Here is a 20,436-nt window from a genome sequence, read left to right on the forward strand (position 1 = left end):
GACGTCCTGGTCCATCTAGTCTGCCCTTATACTATTTCCTGTATTTTATCTTAGGATGGATGGATGTTTATCCCAGGCATGTTTCAATCCAGTGACTGTGGATTGACCAACCACGTCTGTTGGAAGTTTGTTCCAAGCATCTACTCCTCTTTCAGTGAAATATTTTCTCATGTTGCTTCTGATCTTTCCCCCAACTAACCTCAGATTGTGCCCCCTTGTTCTTGGGTTCACTTTCCTATTAAAAACACTTCTCCCCTGAACGTTATTTAACCCTTTAACATATTTAAATGTTTCGATCCTGTCCCCCCCTTTTCCTTCTGTCTTCCAGACTCTACAGATGGAGTCCATTCAGTCTTTCCTGATACCATTTTTGTAGCCCGCTTTTGGACCCATTCAATTTTAAAGAAATTTGCTTCACGGGTGAGGGCTCTAGATGCCCAAGGATCAGGATTTGGGGAATAATCTGGGGGCGAATGGCCTCCATCATTTTTGACTGGTTGTGTAGCCACAAAACCTCAAATCAAATTCACAGGAAGACTTATTTTTCTAAGGTTTCCAACCTTTTAAGAGGTCTGGATTTTGTCTCCCAGAATCCTCCAGCCTGCTAAGGATTCTGGGAGCGTGAAGGCAACACACACATTTTAGCCGCCCAAAAGTCCCATGGAATTGGGCAACATAGAAATCAATTAAATTAAATTAAACTCCACAAGATTTGGAGAAGCTGGCCTATGCTCCAATTTACCTAAATCCGAGTTTTATTTATTAGATTTGTATGCCACCCTTCTTTGAGGACTTTAATCGTTTGTTTCCTCCGGTGGTGCTTATTAAACCGGTTGCACAAGATTAGAGATACAACACAACATATATAACATAACTATATATTTTAATTAATATTAATATATTACATAACATAACCGAGCATCAATGTCTTAAGGGCCAAAGAGTGGAATTTTCACCCACTCCCCATAGAAATTGGCGGCGGGTTGTTAAAAAAGAGGCGCAATAGAAAAAAATATTGAATTATAACAGAATTATAAACATTTCTAGGTGCTCCTGATAGAAACAACTATTCTGAGGGAAAATTAGGGCGGTGTTTTTGATACACTTCTCGGAGATATTTGGCGGCTGTTCGGCTTTGCTGGTTGTTGGGGGGGGGAAAGGATATTAATTAATTAACCCTACCTGAAAAAAACATTCTACCTGAAATTTAAAGGTTCGCCTGTCAGTCACGCCTCTCCCCAAAATGGCGGCCAGCCCTCACAGAGCCTTCCCTCCGTCCTGCCATCTTCGAGATCTCGCGAGACGTCCCGCGCGAGCGGATGGACAAACGCAGGCGCGGCGGGGAGGATGCGCCCCTCCCTTCCACGAGAACGAAAGGGGCGTGCCCGGAACGCCAGCGAGGGTTTTCCCCGCCCCCTCCCGTCGGACGAGGCGAAGGGGCTGTCTCCTTCCCTCAGATAACCCCGTTCGTGACGTCATCCAAAGGCGCCGCCTCGGCCAAGAAAGACCCGGCGGCCGGGGAACCTTAACTGGAGAAAGAGAAGAAAAGGAGGGGCCTCCGAAGCGGGGCGTCGCGCGCAGGCAAGGGGCTGCCCCTGCCACCCGCCTGACTGTTTTATTCCCAGAGAGCCTCGGTAGTGGCCAAGCAGTAATCGGGATCGACCCCGCGGGGTTTTCCCATCAAGGCGGCGCGGAGACAAGACGTCCCGGGCGTGCGGCGGCTGCGGGGAGCGCGGCGGGCGCCCCTCCTGAATCAGGCGCGGCTGTCCGCGGAGGAGGGGGAGGCAGACGAAGCGGTGGCCATGGCCGGCGGCTTCCCCGCGTCAGTGGAGCCCCGGCGGCCGGACTGAGGTGGCTGCTGCGGCGCTTCCCTCTGGTTCTTGCCCGCCGCGCGGAGAGGGCTCCGCTTTCCCGCCGTCCCGCTCCCTCCCCTCGGCTGCTGGGCGGGGATGAGGCGGCAGCCCGGCGGCGGCGCTGGTGGTGGCGGCGGTGGCGGCGGCAGCAGCAGCAGCAGCGGCGGAGGCGGCGAAGGGGGAGGCGGCAGCAGCGGTGACGGTAGTGGAGGCGGCAGCGGGGACAACGACGCCGACGACTCCGACTTGGAGGGGCGGCCCCCCGCCTAGCCCCCCCGGCGAGGCCCCTGAGCCGGGCCTGAGGCGGCGGCGGCGGAGGCGCAGGAGGATGTCGGAGGAGCCCGAGGCGGAGAGGGTGATCAAGGTAGGCGAGGGCCCCCCTGAGCACGTGCAGAGTTCCCCCATCTCCGCCCCTAAGGAGACAACCCAGACCCCCCCCCCTCTGGTAGAAGAGGTGGATTACACACACTCCCATCATCCCCTGCCTCTTGCCTCTCTGGAGTTGGGACTCTCGTTCCCATCATCCCCTGCCTCTTGCCCCTCTGGAGTTGGGATTGTCGTTCCCATCATCCGCCGTTGAAGGAATGGCCTCTGGGTTAAGTTGAACTACAGCTCCCATCATCCCCTGCCTCTTGCCTCTGGAGTTGGGACTGTCATTCCCATCACCTGCAGTTGAAGGAATGGCCGGACACTTTCCTGGCCTCTGGGTTAAGTTGAACTACAACACCCATCAACCCCAGGTACTTCCCAGTCTGGGACTACAATTCCCCTCATCCTGGGTAGGCATCTAGTCCCCAATTCCCGTGAGACCAGTGGAGGGATCAGACTGGGCCTCCAGATGATTGGGGTGGGGGATAAGTCCGCTATTATGACCCCTGGGGTTGGGGATGATGAGGGTTGTAATCCAACAGACTTCTATGCACAAAACTCCATCTGGCTGCCAGCCTCTTGGTTTTATTTTTAACTACTACAGGTGGGACTTCTTACCTGGGACCATCGGCCTTTCATCTTTTTCCTCTCCTTTGCAAAACCAACAGGAAACTTCTATTTTGGAAGACTACCACATTAACTGGACTCAGAAGCTGGGGGCTGGAATCAGTGGCCCAGTAAGGTAAAAAGATCCTTATTTATTAGTTCGGGATTGAAACTCGGGCGAGAGCTGGGAAATATCGGATTTTCGAATTAAAGCTGTGAATAAAAATCAGCTATTGGATTGGAACACTTCATGTTCATTATCAGACAATAAATGTAGTCATCAGTATCCCACAGACTCCTCTTAACCAAATGTTTTTACTGCTACCTGCAGAGTCTGCATCAAAAAATCATCTCAAGAACGGTTTGCACTGAAAATCCTTCTTGACCGCCCAAAAGCGAGAAACGAGGTACAGTACTTGGTGTATGGAAAAGGTTTTGGCTGGCTGGAGAATTCTGGGAGTTGAAGTCCACAGGTCTTAAAGTTGCAAGGTTGGACACCCTTGAATTAAGACAAAGCGGTTGACCACTTTAAACCAAAGAATACTAAATACCAAATACTAAAAATATTGTTGCAAAGCATAAAAGAAGCCACAGTGACTGTCTTGACAATAACCACAATAGCACAACGCCTTGTAATGAATCCTGGCATCGCCCTTAGTAATTAAATTAGATCTGAAAAGATAAAGAGGCCTAAATACGTGCAGGAGCATAGCTGGAAGTATTCACTTAGAAAATTGAGCCCAGAGAGATGCTGATGGCTTGGCTTTTATTTCCTCATTGAAGATATTATTGATACAACAAAATTATTAGTTTCCGGTCAAGAAATTGCTTCCTTGAGCCTGGACATCTTCCAGTCCAAAGCAGGCTCTTTCAGCTATCTGAGATTCCCTTTAAGGCTACACAGGATGGACCAAATGAACATAAGAACCGAGTTCGAATCCGTTGCTGGCATATGGATGAATTTGAGGCTTTGTTTTGAGCCATCCAGAGTAGCTCCCCCCCCTTTTTTTTGCATTATTAGAAATTCCATTTTGCCTCTTTGGCCTTCAGTGGAGCTGGAAAAGATTTGACCTCCAGTTCTGCTGAATCTGGCTTGTTAAAAGGGTAGAGGCTCCAGGCAAACCGGTTAGTTTCCTGCCTAGAGCCCTCATTCAACTTCGGTCCATTTTCCCGGGTGGGGTGGGGGGTGGTTGATTTTTTTTACTTAGCTGAAATCTCTCCGTTTTCTCCCCTGCAGCCAAGCTACTTCCTTTGAAAATCTCCTCCCTTGCGATTTTGCTTCTCGCTTGACCTTTTGTCCAATTCAACCCTCTTCCATGAGTTTTAAACTTCAGATTTTGCTCCATAGAAACATAGAAGATTGACGGCAGAAAAAAACCTCCTGGTCCATCTAGTCTGCCCTCATACTACTTCCTGTATTTTATCTTAGGGTGGATCTATGTTTATCCCAGGCGTGTTTAAATTCAGTGACTGTGGATTGACCCACCACGTCTGCTGGGAGTTTGTTCCAAGCATCTACTCCTCTTTCAGTCAAATAATATTTTCTCCCATTACTTCTAAGCTTTCCCCCAACTAACCTCAGATTGTGCCCCCTTGTTCTTGTGTTCACCTTCCTATGAAAAACACTTCCCCCCTGAACCTTATTTACCCCTTTAACATATTTCAATGTTTCCATCATGTCTCCCCTCTTCCTTCTGTGCCTTTCCCTTCTTCCCCACCTAATTTAAAAAAAATAAAACAAGATCTCAGATCTCATGGTGTTAGAAACCAGTCAGAGTTGAACCACATGAGCATCTGGGAAGATTGAATTCCTTTCTGGCTCAGAAAGCACACTCGGTTGCCACATATCTAAAAGTGGTGTCTCTTTTCAGGCAGTTGGTGTGGGAGGAAAAATCCCAAGCCGACCTCAGTTCAGCTGCCCTTTGCTTCTTACGAACAGCTTTCCAGAAACGCTTTTGGTTCCTGTGATGTTGTTGGAGTGTCAGAGACAGGAGTGTTTTGAGGGCTGAGACCAGAGGCTGCGGGATTTCAGTGGGGTTTTCTCCCGTTTTCACACCAGGTCCGACTTCACATGATGTGTGCGGCACACCCCAACATCGTCCAGATTATTGAAGTCTATGCGAACAGTGTGCAGTTCCCCCATGAGTCCAGTCCAAGGTGAGATGGCACTGGTTCCTTCGGGTGCCACGGCTTAGTCACAAAATAGGACTTCTGTTTTGCGTATATCTCCCCCTCCCCTCCCAAAAGACTACCACAAAAAGGTTACTGCCCGGAAGGAAAAGTGAGGGGGGAGACACATACAGTGGCGCCTCTACTTACGAATTGAATTCATTCCGTGACCAGGTTCTTAAGTAGAAAAGTTTGTAAGAAGAAGCCATTTTTCCCATAGGAATCAATGTAAAAGCAAATAAGGTGTGCAATTGGGGAAACCACAGGGAGGGTGGAGGCCCTGTTTCCTCCCGGGAGATTCCTAGAGAGGCCCCACGGAGGCTTCTCCCCACCTTTTCCGGTTACAGTTTCGGAGGCTCGGGTTTGTAAGTGGAAAATGGTTCTTGAGAAGAGGCAAAAAAATCTTGAACACACAGTTTTTATCTAGAAAAGTTCGTAAGTAGAGGCATTGTTAGGTAGAGGTACCACTGTAAATAAATATGCCGTTGGACTGTGGTTGGCATGCTTGACCATAGAGAGTATATGACAAGCCAATGGGGGGGGTTGTGCAGGAGGGGGGAGAATTCTTTCCTTCCTTCCTTCCTTCCTTCCTTCCTTCCTTCCTTCCTTCCTTCCTTCCTTCATTCCTTCCTTCTTTCTTTCATGCTATTGTGTCAGTGGCATATTTGTGGCCCTTACTTTTAAATTGCAAATCCATTGAGTTCTTTTTCTTCAAGCTGCCCTGAGCAATAGATTTTCCTGGCTCTTGTTTCATTACAAGAATGGGGCTATGGAGCAGGCAGCCATGAATGTCTAGATATTTTTTAAAAACCTGTGTAACAAACCAGAATCCTTTGAAAACCAGGTCTCGACTGCTAATCGTTATGGAGATGATGGAAGGGGGCGAGCTGTTCCACAGAATCAGCCAACATCGGCACTTCACTGAGAAGCAAGCCAGCGAAGTAACAAAGCAGGCAAGTTTTAACCTTCCTACAAACCTCCTTATTCTGCTCTGGCATAAGCAAACAATATGGGAAAGAAAGAACTGCTTTTTAAAGAAAGATTTCCAGCAGATGAATTGGGAAGAGGCAAACTTTTATATATACTGCTCAAAAAGATAAAGGAAACACTCAAACAACACATCCTAGATCTGAACGAATGAAATATTCTCATGGAATATTTCATTTGCACAACTATTCCATTTGCACGACAGCAGGTGAAATTGATGGTTGCTTCCTTAAGTGGACAGTTTGATTTCACAAAAGTTTGATTGACTTGGAGTTATATTGTGTAGTTTATTTTTTTGATCAGCATATATTTTTTTAAAGCAATGTTTGGCCCTCTTGAAAGATCACCTGCTTTGTTATAATCTCAATATTTGTTTCCCAGGTTTTGGTGGCTGAGGTTTCCTTTCTAATATAAAAGTGTGGGTGAGGGGGTGCTGGCTCAGGAGGGGTTGAATCGCCCAGGAAAACCACATTTGTTCAGCTGTGGAAGCTCTTCACCCTCGAGAATGAAGAAGGAAAGACGCCCTGTGTTCAGATTGTGGGGTGTCTGTTGTTTCATCTTTGGTTCTCTACGCGTCCGTCTTTCCTGCCCTCGAGCTGTGTTTGGGCACATTCCATAATCAGAGGAGTCATCGCACAGCTTCTCGGAGAATCATGGGGCTTCTGGGTAGTTGGTTTAGCCCAAGGCAGGGAGCCATCCAGCAAAACCAGTTCCTTCCTTGTAGAAAAAACCAAACCTTTTCCCCCCATGGGTTTCCTCCCTGCTCCAGGATTGCTAAAACTCGCCTGCTTCAAATTAGAGCCAGAAAGGAACAAAATATCTATCCCGAGCAGGCTGGAAGCAGGAACGATTTAGACTCCTGTGTACAGTCCTAGGAGGATGGAATGGAACTGGAAAAAGTGCAAAAAAGGGGCAACAGGAATGATGAAGGAAATGGAGCCCCTCCCTTATGAAACCAGGTTGCAACGCCTTGGTCTCTTCAGCCTTGAAAGACGGCGTTTAAGGGATGACTTGATCGAAGGGTATAAAATCCTGCATGGGATAGAAAAGGTGGATAGAGAAAAAATATTTTCTCTATCACACAATAGTAGGACGAGGGGGCCCTCCCTAAAGTTCATAGGTAAGAAAGTGAGGACAAAGAAAGGGGAATATTTCTTCACCCAGAGGGTCCTTGTTTGATGGAATTCCCTTCCAAAAGAGGTCGTGACAGCTGTCAGCCTGGAGAGCTTCAAGGCAGGAATAGACAGATTCATGGATGCCAAGTGTATCATAGGTGGTGATGGAAAGGAATGTCCAAGTGCCTCCTCTATGGTGGTTGAGGCAGGCAGGGCTCCCTTGGATCCCATTTGTTGGGGGTCAAGGGAAAGGGAGGGTCTTGCCTTCTCTTTCTGCTCAAGACAATTGGGGGGCCACTGTGGAACACACAAGGCTGGACTCGAGTGTCTTTGGCCCTAATTCAGCAGGGCTCTTGCAATGAGCCTGTGGAAGCAGCCGACCTTCAACGTCTCAAGAAGGATCCTGTGACCCACCTGCTTTTTCCTGTTTTGTTCTTCGTTTCCAGATCGCTTTGGCTTTGCAGCACTGTCATTCTCTAAACATCGCCCATCGAGACCTTAAGCCCGAGAACCTTCTTTTCAAAGACAATTCTTTGGTAAGGTGCATGTTGATTGGCCTGGTTACTGGGTATTTTTGTTTTTAAGCTCTTCGATCAGTGTGAGCAATGCTCTCCCTGCAGCCCATCGGAGGCTGCTCCTTCCTCCTCTTACCCTTGCCGCTTCGTGCCAGGATCCCCTCCTTCGGTCCTGTGCCATTCACCCCACCCACCGCCCCAACCTCCCTCTGTGTCGATTCTCTTGGCTCTGGTATCTCTTTCCCTTCCTCCAGCAGCCCCAGAAAACATTTCTGAGAGGGCGTCTGTGCTTTCACCTAAGCGGCTTGTTGCTTGCTCTAGGATGCTCCCGTGAAACTCTGCGACTTTGGGTTTGCCAAGATCGACCAAGGTGACTTGATGACCCCACAGTTCACCCCTTATTACGTAGCACCTCAGGTAAGGGCTGGCGGGGGCGTCTCTTCACGGATCAGGAGAGCCCTGTGGCCATCTGGGATCTAAGACCGCCGGCTTTTTCCTCTCTGCCCCACAGGTCCTGGAGGCACAGAGGCGGCACCAGAAAGAAAAGTGTGGTATCATCCCTACCTCGCCAACCCCATACACGTATAACAAGGTAGACTTCCGGCAGCCGAGGACGATGGCAAAGGATTTAGCTTGACTAGATAAATGGTCAAAGCAACGGAAACTGCAGTTGAATGTTTCCAAATGTAAAATAAGGCACTTGGGGAAAAGGAATCCTCAATCTGAGTCTTGTATTGGCAGTTCTCTGTTAGCAAAAACTTCAGAAGAGAAGGATTTAGGGGTGGTGATTTCTGACAGTCTCCAAATGGGTGAACCGTGTGGTCAGGCAGTAGGGAAAGCAAGTAGAATGCTTGGAAGCATAGCTAGAGGTATAACAAGCAGGAAGAGGGAGATGGTGATCCCGCTGTATAGAGCGCTGGTGAGGCCACACTTGGAATACTGTGTCCAGTTCAGGAGACCTCGACTACAAAAAGATATTGATAAAATTGAAGGGGTCCAAAGACGGGCTACAAAAACGGTGGAAGGTCTTAAGCATAAAACTTATCCGGAAAGACTTAATGACCTTAACCTGTCTAGTCTGGAGGACAGAAGGAAAAGGGGGGACATGATCGAAACATTTAAATATGTTAAAGGGTTAAATAAGGTTCAGGAGCGAAGTGTTTTATATAGGAAAGTGAACCCAAGAACAAGGGGGTGCAATCTGAGGTTTGTTGGGGGGAAGATTAGAAGCAACGTGAGAAAATATTATTTGACTGAAAGAGGAGTAGATGCTTGGAACAAACTTCCAGCAGACGTGGTTAGTCAATGCACAGTAACTGAATTGAAACACGCCTGAGATAAACATAGATCCATCCTAAGATAAAATATAAGAAATAGTGTAAGGGCTGACTAAATGGACCAGGAGGTCTTTCTCTGCCGTCAGTCTTCTATGTTTCTATGAATGAGGAAGGAAGGAAGGAAGGAAGGAAGGAAGGAAGGAAGGAAGGAAGGAAGGAAGGAAGGAAGAGTCCAAGTAATTGAATTTAAACATGCTTGGGATAAACATAGATCCATCCTAAGATAAAATACAGGAAATAGTATAAGGGAAGATGAGATGGACCAGGAGGTCTTTCTCTGCCGTCAATCTTCTAGGTTTCTACTGGCTGACTCTGATTCGGTTGCGCAGAGTGGATTTTTCTCCGTCAGATATCAACGTTCCTTGTTTCCCCCCCCCCCCCTTCTTCTTCTCAGAGCTGTGACTTATGGTCCCTGGGGGTCATAATTTACGTGATGCTGTGTGGGTACCCGCCCTTCTACTCAAAGCATCACAGCCGGACAATTCCGAAGGACATGAGGAAAAAGATCATGACGGGCAGCTTTGAGTTCCCGGAGGAAGAGTGGAGCCAGATCTCGGAAATGGCGAAAGACATTGTGCGCAAGTACGTCCTGAGAGCTTTGGCCTCACTTCTACTTGGTGGTGCAGTGGCTAGAGTTCCGTATGCAGCTGCTTCTGCCGATCACTGGCTGCGAGCAGTTTGGCAGATCGAATCTCAGTAGGCTCAAGGTTGACTCAGCCTTCCGTCCTTCCAAGGTCGGTAAAATGAGGACCCAGATTGTTGCGGGCAAGAGGCTGACTTTGTAAACCGCTTAGAGAGGGCTGCAAAGCACTGTGAAGGAGCATATAAGTCTAAATCCTATGGCTATTCTTCTGCAAAGCCAGTATTGGGCCAATGGCCAGCAAAGCTTTCAGCCTTTTTTGTCAATTTTAAGAGCGTCAACCAAATTGTTGCAGTCAATGAAAAGTACCTGTGGATTTGAAATTCCACCCTGTGACTGGGGAATTCTGGGAGTTGAGATCCACAGGTCTTAAAAGTGGGCCTGGGTTGGACACCCCTGCCCTAAAGGGTCAACTGAGTGATGGATTGGTTTTCTTTAAAAAAACCCTCTTAGGCTGCTGAAGGTGAAGCCAGAAGAGAGGCTGACGACCGAAGGCGTTCTGGATCACCCTTGGCTCAACTCCACGGAGGCGCTTGATAACATCCTGCCCTCTGCTCAACTCATGATGGACAAGGTTCTGAAGGGCTTATTTACTTAGCCTGCAGGGTGGTCTGGGCTTCCCTTCCTTCCTGGTGGGGGTCCAGAGGTTCCAGCAAGGAATTCAAGCCCCAAGAGTTGGGGACCTTTGGCAGGAGGGAGGGGGCTGCAGTCGAGAGATTTTGCAAACCTTGCTCCCATCCTCTGTCATCTGTCCATTGATTCTCTCTTATACAGTTGATTTTTCTTTCTGCTCTTCCCAATGTGTTCTTGGCCCCCTGTGGGGGTCTCTTCCTTCCTTCCTTCCTTCCTTCCTTCCTTCCTTCCTTCCTTCCTCTTTCTTTCTTCTTTCCTTCCTTCTTTCTTTCTTTCTTCCTCCCTGCCTCCTTCCTCCCACCCTCCCTCTTTCTTTCTTTCTTCTTTCCTTCCTTCTTTCTTTCCTTCTTTCTTTCTTCTTTCCTCCCTCTTTCTTTCTTCCTTCCTTCCTCCCTTTCTTTCTTCTTTCCTTCCTTCCTCCCTTTCTTTCTTCTTTCCTTCCTCCCTCTTTCTTTCTTCTTTCCTTCTTTCTTTCTTCTTCCTTCCTTCTTTCTTTCTTTCTTCCTCCTTCCTTCCTCCTCCCTCCCTCTTTCTTTCTTTCCTTCCTTCCTTCCTCCCTCCCTCTTTCTTTCTTCTTTCCTTCTTTCTTTCTTTCTTCTTTCCATCCTTCTTTCTTCCTCCCTCCCTCCTCCCTCCCTCCCTCCCTCTTTCTTTCTTCTTTCTTTTTTCGTTCTTCCTTCCTTCCTTCTTTCCTTCCTCCCTCTTTCTTTCTTTCTTTCTTTCTTTCTTTTCTCTTTTATTCAACTTCTATGTCGTCCAATCCCGAAGGACTGAGGACAGCTTACAATAATAATATAAATACAAATAGATGCAGAACAATAAAAAGAAGTCGAATCTAATATCTAAAACTATAAAACCCCATAATAAAAACCCCATTTGTTATTTTTAAAAAACCAGTCATAATCACATGCACACACACCATTGGCCATGAGAGATGTACAATTCATGCCCCCCCCAGCCTGCCCCCCCAGACCTGCCAGCAAAGCCTAGTCTTCGTGGCCTTATGAAAGGCTAGTAGGGTGGGAGCAGTACGGACATCGGGGATGTGTGTGTGTTAGTTGGGTTCCATAGAGCTGGGGCAGCTACAGAGAAGGCCCTCCCCCGTGGTCCCGCCAACCTGCATTGCTTTGTCGACGGGACCCGGAGGAGGAGGCCAACTCTGTGCGCTTTCATTGGTCTCTGGGAGATATGTGGCAAGAGACGGTCCCATAAATAGCCTCGCCCTGAGCCATTTGGGCTTTATAGGTAATAACCAACTCCTTGAATTGTGCCCAGAGACTAATAGGAAGCCGGTGTGGCTCCTGGAGCATAGTCTTGTGTTCAAGGCCTGCCTCCCACCTGTTGCTCTAAGGCAGGGGTAGGCAAAGTGGGCTCCTCTAAGACCGGTGGACTTGCTAGCTCAGGGATCATGGGAGTTGAAGTCCACAAGTCATAGGCCAGCCAACTTTGCCTACCCCTGCTCTAAGGGGCCGTGCGTTGAGAACCTGAAAATTTATTTATTTATTTATTGGATTTGTATGCCGCCCCTCTCGGGAGACACGGGGCGGCTAACAGCAACAATAAAGCAGTGTACAATAGTAGTGTACAATGTTAGAAATAATTAAAAGCCCATTAATATAAAAAAACAAACATACATACGTACAGACATACCATGCATAGAATTGTAAAGGCCTAGGGGGAAGAGGGTCTCAATTCCCCATGCATGACGGCAGAGGTGGGTTTTAAGCAGCTTACGAAAGGCAAGGAGGGTGGGGGCAATTCTAATCTTTGGGGGGAGTTGGTTCCAGAGGGCCAGGGCCGCCACAGAGAAGGCTCTTCCCCTGGGTCCCGCCAAGCGACATTCTTTAGTTATGATGAACTCCTTGCCTCCAAACCCCAACAGGCCATGGTTGCTGGGATCCAGCAGGCCCACGCAGAGCAACTGGCGAACATGAGGATACAGGATCTCAAAGTGAGCCTCAAGCCCCTGCACTCGGTCAACAACCCAATCCTGCGCAAAAGGAAACTTCTGGGGTAAGCGAGAAGCTTCAAGGGAGGAATGGAAAATAAAGGCGGGTGGGGGAAATATTTAAGCCAGGCCAGGACAGGCCTCAACCCTCCCCTGCTTATTTTTTAAAGCGCAGGCTAATGTTGCTTGGAAGAGTAGCCGGGAGGAGGAGGAGGAGGAGGGGGGTCCCTGAATTTGCTGCGTTGCTTGCTCTAGCACAATTCTTTTATTTATTTATTCATTGGATTTGTGTGCCGTCCCTCTCCATGGACTCGGGGCAGCTAACAACAGTGGTAAAAACAGCATGTAATAATCCAATAATAAAACAAATAAAAAACCCTTATTATAAAAACCAGACATACATACAAACATACCATGCATAAAATTGTAGAGGCCTAGGGGGAAAGAGTATCTCAGTTCCCCCATGCCTGACGACAGAGGTGGGTTTTAAGGAGCTTATGAAAGGCGAGGAGGGTGGGGGCTATTCTAATCTCTGGAGGGAGTTGGTTCCAGAGGGCCGGGGCCGCCACAGAAAGGCTCTTCCCCTGGGCCCCACCAACCGCCATTGTTTAGTTGACAGGACCTGGAGAAGGCCCACTCTGGGGGACCTAACCGGTCGCTGGGATTCGTGGGGCACAATTCACGCTCCTTCTCTCTTTCCTGCCAGAACGAAACCAAAGGAAAGCGTCTACATCCATGACCCTGAGAACAGCAGCAAGGACTCCAACGTGGCCCTGGAGAAGCTGCGGGATGTGATTGCCCAGTGCATCCTGCCACAGGCTGGTAAAGGTGGCAGATCCTAAGACCAGATGCTTTTGGGGGGCGTGGCGGGGGGTGGGCGGGGGGGAGACGCTGCAGCTGCAGAGCCTTTCAAGCCAGAGAAAGATCCCCAGCGATCTGGACATCAGAGATCCTACTCTTCCTCTTGATTAACAGACCCAAGATGCCCGACTCGTGTGTGTGTGTGTGTGTGTGTGTGTGTGTGTGGCAGGGGGTTGCTTAAAATGATGAACTGCTGCTTTTTGTTCCTGCTAGATTTTGAGGTGGGTCAAGGAAAGGGATGATATCTGGCACCGGACCAGAATATCTCAGGGTCCGCTTTCTGCCGCACGAATCCCAGCGACCAGTTAGTTCCCACAGAGTTGACCTTCTCCGGGTCCCATCGACTAAGCAATGTCGTTTGGCGGGACCCAGGGGAAGAGCCTTCTCTGTGGCAGCCCCGACCCTTTGGAACCAACTCCCCCCAGATATCAGAGTTGCCGCCACCCTCCTCGCCTTTCGTAAGCTCCTTAAAACCCACCTCTGTCGTCAGGCATGGGGGAATTGAGACTTTCCCTCCCCCTAGGCTTAAAAAATTCATGCATGGTATGCTGGTATGTATGATTGGTTTCTAAATTGGGGTTTTAAATTAACTTAAATATTAGATTTGTTTACATTGTATTATCATTGCTGTGAGCCGCCCCGAGTCTGCGGAGAGGGGCGGCATACAAATCTGATTAAACTAAACTAAACTAAACTAATCTTGTAAGCAGTGTGAGTAACAGCCAATAATTTTTTAAAATGAAGTTTAGTGCCCAGTTCATTGGTCCAAAGAAGAATTTTAAGATGCCTGGGAGGAAAAACATTTCTAGATATGGAAGCACAATACAGTGTTCCCTCGATTTTCACAGGTTCAAACTTTGCGAATAGCCTATACCACGGTTTTTCAAAAAAATATTAATTAAAAAATACTCCGTGGTTTTTTTCCTATACCACGGTTTTTCCCACCCAATGACGTCATATGTCGTCGCCAAACTAATAATTTTTGCAAATAAATAACAAAAAAATAATTATTGTTAATAAATAATTATGTTTATAAATATCAGGATCACTAAGTGTCTTATTCCATGGTGAGTACCAGTAATAATGGTGAGTAAATGGTTGTTAAGGGAATGGGAAATGGTAATTTAGGGGTTTAAAGTGTTAAGGGAAGGCTTGTGATACTGTCCATAGCCAAAAATGGTGTATTTACTTCCGCATCTCTACTTCGCGGAAATTTGACTTTCGCGGGCAATCTCGGAACGCATCCCCCGCGAAAATCGAGGGAACACTGTATTACAGGATCCAGGCAGAGCCCCCCCAAGAGAGGATGGTAGCCCCCATTCAAAACGAACCAACTCTTTCTCTTGTCTGGATGGGACCTTTAAGTGGCGGGTTTTCCCTTTTACAGCATCTTTTCTCTTCGGTCCTTTCTCCTGCCCTCTTCTAACCACCTATTGTCTGTCTGCATCCCACAGTCTCAAGAGTGTTAGAAACAGTGGTAGGGGAATAACTGCATAAATCCTTCAGCCTTCTTTCGGCCTTGGTTTTCACAGCCGTTCCTGTTCCGTTCCACAGACTAAAAGTTCAGCCTTTAATTACAGTAGTACCTCTAGATACGAGCTGCTCCACATGCGAGTATTCCGAGATACGAGCCACGAGGGGAGAGAAATTTCTGTTCCATACCCGAGCTCAAATTCGGGATACGAGCCGAGCGTCCACTAGGTGGCGCAAGAGTCCCTGCTTCTGGTTATCTCGGAGGGGAAAAACAAAGTCTAAAGCCATTTGTTCCAGATACGAGTTGTTCGACATACAAGCTCCCTTCTGGAACGAATTAAACTCGTATCTAGAGGTACTACTGTATTTTGAAATGACTCCCAAGTTGCCAATAAAAAAGTCTTAGAATGCTCAGGAGACTTGTTTTTTCTTCTTCTTTTCCCCCCCTGTTCTGGGCCAGGAGAAAACGAAGACGAGAAACTGAATGAAGTTATGCAGGAAGCCTGGAAGTATAACCGGGAATGCAAATTACTCAGAGACACCCTGCAGACTTTCAGCTGGAATGGTGAGTATCACAAACCTGTTCGCATCACGACAACGCAAATGAAGAATTAAGTCTCTCGTCTCCCCTAATCATGAAAAGGGGGCTTATGTCACAATGGGATATGAAAACTGACAGTAATTAAGAGGGGTGGGGTGGGGTTTTTTGTTTTTTTTAGGAAATCTAGTTTAGTTGTAATTGTTACAGTATGTCCAAGTGCCACCTCTATGTTGGTTGAGGCAGGCAGGGTTCCCTTGGGTCCCATTTGTTGGGGGGTCCAGGGAAAGGGAGAGTTTGGCCTTCTCTTCCTGCTCAAGATCCCCATGGACAATTGGGGGGCCACTGGGTGACACAGAATGCTGGGCGTTCTGCAGGGCTTTGGCCTGGTTCAGCAGGGCTCTTCTTAGGTTCTTACATTCGGTATTGTAGAATCGCCCAGGTATCAATTGTTTTCAGAGCAACTTTAGATTTGTAACCTGGAACAAACACCTCTTGTTACTCTCACCTCTTTCTAAAGCTCTGACAGCTTTTACTGTAGATTCTGAAAGGACCCAAACAGCACAAACCCTCTGAAGTGAACTCTGAGGTTCCCTTATTTAGGGGTGCCAGCAGCCCCGGCAAAAAGCCACCATCAACGCGGGCTAACAACTCCATCCTGCAGGGGAGCTGAATAGTTAATTGTCTGCCACGCCTATTCCTCTCCACCCACTGCCTTTTATCCCCAGAGCTAGGGTGGGGCTTCACTAGCAGTGTCCCAAGGACCGGCCCATAGATTTCCACTGCTCTTCTCTCCTCTGCCTGCTGTGCATCCATGCATCCGGCAAAGGATCCAGCTGTTGCTCCTCTTCCTCATTGACTCCATCTGAGGGCTGAGATCTCTGTTAGTACTATGTACACAACTGCTTGGGTTTGGCAATATCCAAATCTCCGAACTATCAATGTATGTTTAAATGTATTACACCACTATAGTTTTAAGAGTTAGTGTTGCAGTTAGCCACAAGAGGGAGCCAGAAGCATCTCTGTCTCTCTCTCTCTCTCTCTCTCTCTCTCTCTTTCTCTCTCTCTCCTTCCCCCCCCCCTTCCTCTCCCTGACCATTCGTGTTGTTCACTTGCTTGCTGGGCATTAACCCAAGTTCGCCTCTTCCATTTCTAGGTAGGGGATTTACAGACAAAGTGGACCGGCTAAAACTGGCGGAAATAGTGAAGCAAGTCATTGAAGAACAGACAACCGCTCACGAGTCGCAGTAGTTTTGGAGCTGCTCCTTCTTATCACACATATTCTCACCCGTTGCTTCCCCCCCCCCCTTTCTTTTTTAAAGACCACTTTGTGAATTATCTTTTCAAGCAGCCTTGCCCAGCCGGGCGCCTTCCCAGATGTTCCGGTTTGGGATGATAAGGGCGGAAAGCACCCAGTTGGCCAAGGCTGCTGTAGACTGTAAAAAGTATTTTTTATGTAAATTAATAAGTCATAATTATTTCATTAAATTTCCACGCAGCTTTGAGAAACGCTGTATAGATGTAGATAATGACGAGAATCATTGGTACTGTAATATTTTTTTAAGAAACTTCTCAGCTCCTCAAAATTATATATATATATATATATGATTTTTATGTAGCCCTCCATTCATGATTTTAAACGGGGCAAATGATTCGTTGTGTTCTCCTGAGCAACCAGACGAGGCAATATCTCTCCAGCTGCCGGTCACACCAGTGGGGGCACCAGCTCGGCTCTGGGGGCCCCACTCGGCCTTCAGCTCAACCAATTACTTGAAGAAGCCAGCCAGAGATGTATGGGCTACTTGACTCAAGGCGGCCCTAATAAAAAGCGGGGATTGATATTAAAAAATAGCCCTGTGTTTCCAGGCCTGGAGGTTCGTTTTCGTAAGCCAAGAGTACCTTTTGTGCCGCGGAGCAAAAGAGGACAGAAATGGCGGCTGGTGGGTTTTTACCGGTTCAGCCAAGCGAGAAATGTGAACTCTCTCTCCGACAACAGATTGGCTTTTGAAGCCTGGGGGCAGCCCCACAGGAATACTTTGGTACCACTCCCTTTGTCCTGCAGCCACTGAAATGACCAGGTTATATGCGGGCTTCTTGTCGGCCACCACGACTCTGCGGTTTGCTGTCTCTGGGGCTAACGGTGTGTTTTTGTTTTTAATCCTTCCTGAATCCGATGATCCCCCTCGCCCAGCTACTGCATCTGGGCTGGTCCCTCGAAGGCTTTTCTTGGGGACTCCGTCTACTGCAGTTTTTATCCAGAGCCGTTTGATGGGAAGTCTCGCAAGCGCCGCCTCTCGCCTCGGTTTCCTTTCTTTAGTTTTTTAACAGGAAGATTTTGCCACCTGGAGGACCGGGAGGGCTTACACCTGGAAAGCCGGAATCTCCCCTCTCTTGGGCCAGTTCAGTTGATAATCTCAGGACTTTACACCCGCCCTGCAAACAGGAGAGAACGCATTGAGAAACAGGACGGGGAAACGTTCTTTGGAGAGGCCCGTTGGGGATAAACGGTGCCACAGCAGAGAAGGGGTCTTTTAATCTGGGGAAAGAAAGTCCTTGGCTGGGGGGGGGGGGGAAGAAACCCCAGCCCTGCAGCAGCAGAGAAATGTTTTTCATGCTCTGCGGAAGGCCGAAGTGACGTTTAGCACCAGCTTGTCAATAATTTCCTGCTGCAATTAATAACTTCAGCCACTGCGGAAGAGGAAGAGTTGGACAGTGTTTTCCCACCAAGGGTGCCCGTCTTTCCGTGGCAAAGCGGCATCCGTGGCTTGGAAAATATTGAACGAGCCTTTTCTTCCAGGCTCCCCCTCCTCCGTTTTCTCTAGGTGGCAAGAAGTTTTTAAGGGTCGAGCTGTGGCTGATGGGAGTGGGGGTCCTTTTTTTTGCAGACGTACTGTATGTAAGACATATTTGTCCTTGCCTCAGTTTCTCTAGCTGAGGAAGGGTCGGAAATTCCAAGAATTCCTTGGTCCTCTCTGTTTTCTCTGTGGTCCTCTCTGGACCCACAAACAGAAGACAGACCCCAATCCCCCAAGACCAGTTTCATCTTTTGGAAAATGATGGACGCCAGAAAATGAGACTGGACATGGAAATATTTACTTTTGTTTACTTTTTGTTATCCGGGAATTTTTTTGAGATTATTTTTTACTTTGCCTGCCACTATTACTCCTTCGAACGTGGCTCGGGGCCTGGGCTGTTTGGATCAATTATTCTTTGCATTTGTGCTCAAACCAATGAAGGGAACCCTCCAAGAACCCATCCTAGATCTGATGAATGAAATATTCTCATTGAATACTTTGTCCTGTGCACAACAGCAGGTGAAATTGATGGTCCATCAGTGTTGCTTCCTGAGTGGACAGTTTGATTTACCTGGAGTTATATTCTGTCGTTTAAGGGTTTCCTTTATTTTTTTTGAGCAGTGTACTACTAAATTCCCTGTGAAAGTAGGAGAATGTTTCTCTCTCTCCCAACCAGCAACATTGGCAGTTTGGTGATTGGAGCCTGTCGCAGTTTTTGCCCTCTCTGCTGAGTAGTGGGGTGAAGAGGAAACTTTACGCAGGAAAGGAATCTATTTGGTAGGAAGCAGACGGGTGGAGGTCGCGTTCCTCCCCAAACGACGCATCAGTTCCAACTTTCCAAACTTCTTGTGCTCGTTCTGTGTGATGCTTCAAATGCATTATCTTTCCCTGCCTTGGGTGCCTGCAGATGGGATAGGGACTACAGCTCCCATCGTTGGGGGTTGGGCACTGTAGTCCAGCATGTTTGGAGAGACTCAGCGTTGGGAAAGCTACTGTAGGAATAGCTATGGTCGCCAGAAACCACGCTTCCTTTTTAAGGGGTCTGTGGGGATGAGCTAGACCAGGGATGGCGAATCTATGGCATGGGTGCCACAGGCGGCACGCAGAGCCATATCTGCTGGCACACGAGCCGTTGCCCTAGCTCAGCTCCGATGTGCATGTGTGTGCCGGCTAGCTGATTTTTGGCTCTGGGAGGGCATTTTTGGCTTCCAGAGAGCTTCCAGGGTGATGGGGGAGGGCATTTTTACCCTCCTCCGGCTCCAGAAAAGGCTTTGGAGCCTGGGGAGGGCAAAACACGAGCCTACTGGCCCCCCAGAAGTTGAGAAACAGGCCATTTCCATCCTTCAGAGGGCCTGCAGGGGGTAGGGGAAGCTGTTTTCCACCCTCCCTGGGCATTGGATTATGGGTGTGGGCATTCTTGGCACCCAAGGCAAGAAAAGGTTCGCCATCCCTGTTTTATAAAAACACGGCGCCATGCCTCGATGGTCCTGGATTTTACTGGGCTTCCCTTGCAAAACTTTTCAAACTCCTCTCCATCTCAATTTATTTCTTGTACCTGTGGAAGGAAAAATCAGCACTCTTGCTTCTTCTGATGGGCGAGACCCCCCAGCGATGGTCCTTGGAGACGGGGTCCACGGGAGAATGTTTCTGAGAGCGGGAATGGCACCGTGCATGTCTGTTTTCGGCCACAGCATAGCCCACCTCGGCTGTTAGGTGCCGTTCATGCCTTCCACCCCCCACCCCCCTCGTTTTGCTTTCCTCACTTTTGAGCATTTTGCTGTATCACGGTTTTTGTTTCTCGAATCAGTATTATATGAATGTAAATATTATGCATTGGTGTACATAAAATAATTTTAGTAAAATTTACCAAAGTTTCTGTCTCAATTTAAAAACAAAAAACAAAAAACGTCTAGTTTGGGGCAGTGGTTTTTAAAAGTGACATCGGTTGATAGGCAACCCAGTTCGATTCTTTGAGAGAGAAATTGCCAGCTGAAACGGACTCTGCACGGCTTAAGGCCCTGGCCTGCCTCCGTGACATTTCTGCCCTTGAGCTATGTTGGATGGCTCCTTAATCTTAAGTCCAAAGACTGGGGCAAGCTCTTGCCTCTCTGTAAATTATGTACCAATTTTAGAAGGCAGGAAATAGATGGATGAGCGAGACCAGGGATGGCGAACCTTTTTTTCCTCGGGTTCCGAAAGAAACGTATGCGTGAGTACCCACACCCATAATTCAATGCCCGGGGAAGGCAAAAACGGCTTCACCCACCCCCTGGAGGCCGGAAATGGCCTATTTCCCATCTTCTGGTGGGCCTAGTAGGCTTGTGTTTCTCCTGCCCCAGGCTCCAAAAGCTTCCCTGGAGCTGAGGGAGGGTAAAACTGCCCTCCCCACCCCCTGGAGGCTCTCCCAGAGCCTCTGTGAGCCAAAAACCAGCTGGCTGGCACACGTATGTTGAAGCTGAGCTAGTAGGGCAACGGCTCGCGTGCCAGCAGATATGGCTCTGTGTGCCACCTGTGGCGTCCGTGCCATAGGTTCGCCATCACTGAGCTAGCCCCTTCGATTACTTCATCTCCCAAGGCCATGGAACAGCTGGAAGGGA

At 48.2% G+C, this 20,436-nt stretch overlaps 1 protein-coding gene across 4 annotated transcripts; it reads left to right on the forward strand.

The window, feature by feature from the left end:
- Positions 1–1,999: 1,999 nt before the first annotated feature.
- Positions 2,000–19,710, forward strand: MAPKAPK5 (MAPK activated protein kinase 5). Of its 4 annotated transcripts, none has more exons than XM_070763301.1 (14): positions 2,000–2,217; positions 2,891–2,964; positions 3,160–3,235; positions 4,888–4,985; positions 5,842–5,950; positions 7,546–7,635; positions 7,936–8,031; positions 8,126–8,206; positions 9,346–9,533; positions 10,045–10,165; positions 12,107–12,237; positions 12,879–13,000; positions 14,967–15,071; positions 16,201–19,710. In XM_070763301.1, the coding sequence occupies exons 1-14, from the start codon at positions 2,182–2,184 to the stop codon at positions 16,293–16,295; spliced, it is 1,422 nt and encodes a 473-aa protein (XP_070619402.1). In that variant the 5' UTR covers positions 2,000–2,181; the 3' UTR covers positions 16,296–19,710. The 4 variants fall into 4 exon arrangements, with proteins under 4 accessions (XP_070619402.1, XP_070619399.1, XP_070619400.1 ...); XM_070763298.1 differs by having other exon boundaries at positions 2,097–2,217; positions 12,879–12,994; XM_070763299.1 differs by having other exon boundaries at positions 2,097–2,217; positions 12,879–12,994; positions 14,970–15,071.
- The last annotated feature ends 726 nt before the right edge of the window (positions 19,711–20,436 follow it).

The sequence above is a fragment of the Erythrolamprus reginae genome, chromosome 10 (assembly GCF_031021105.1).
Source record: "Erythrolamprus reginae isolate rEryReg1 chromosome 10, rEryReg1.hap1, whole genome shotgun sequence".
Classification (NCBI taxonomy): Eukaryota; Metazoa; Chordata; class Lepidosauria; order Squamata; family Dipsadidae; genus Erythrolamprus; species Erythrolamprus reginae.

What these genes read in the sequence shown, in the direction of transcription:
- MAPKAPK5 (XM_070763301.1), top strand. Translation starts at nt 2,182, where the DNA reads ATGTCGGAGGAGCCCGAGGCGGAGAGGGTGATCAAG. An exon ending in AGGCGGAGAGGGTGATCAAG is followed by an intron (nt 2,218 to 2,890) that starts GTAGGCGAGGGC and finishes CAAAACCAACAG; the next exon opens with GAAACTTCTATTTTGGAAGA. An exon ending in CCAGCGAAGTAACAAAGCAG is followed by an intron (nt 5,951 to 7,545) that starts GCAAGTTTTAAC and finishes CTTCGTTTCCAG; the next exon opens with ATCGCTTTGGCTTTGCAGCA.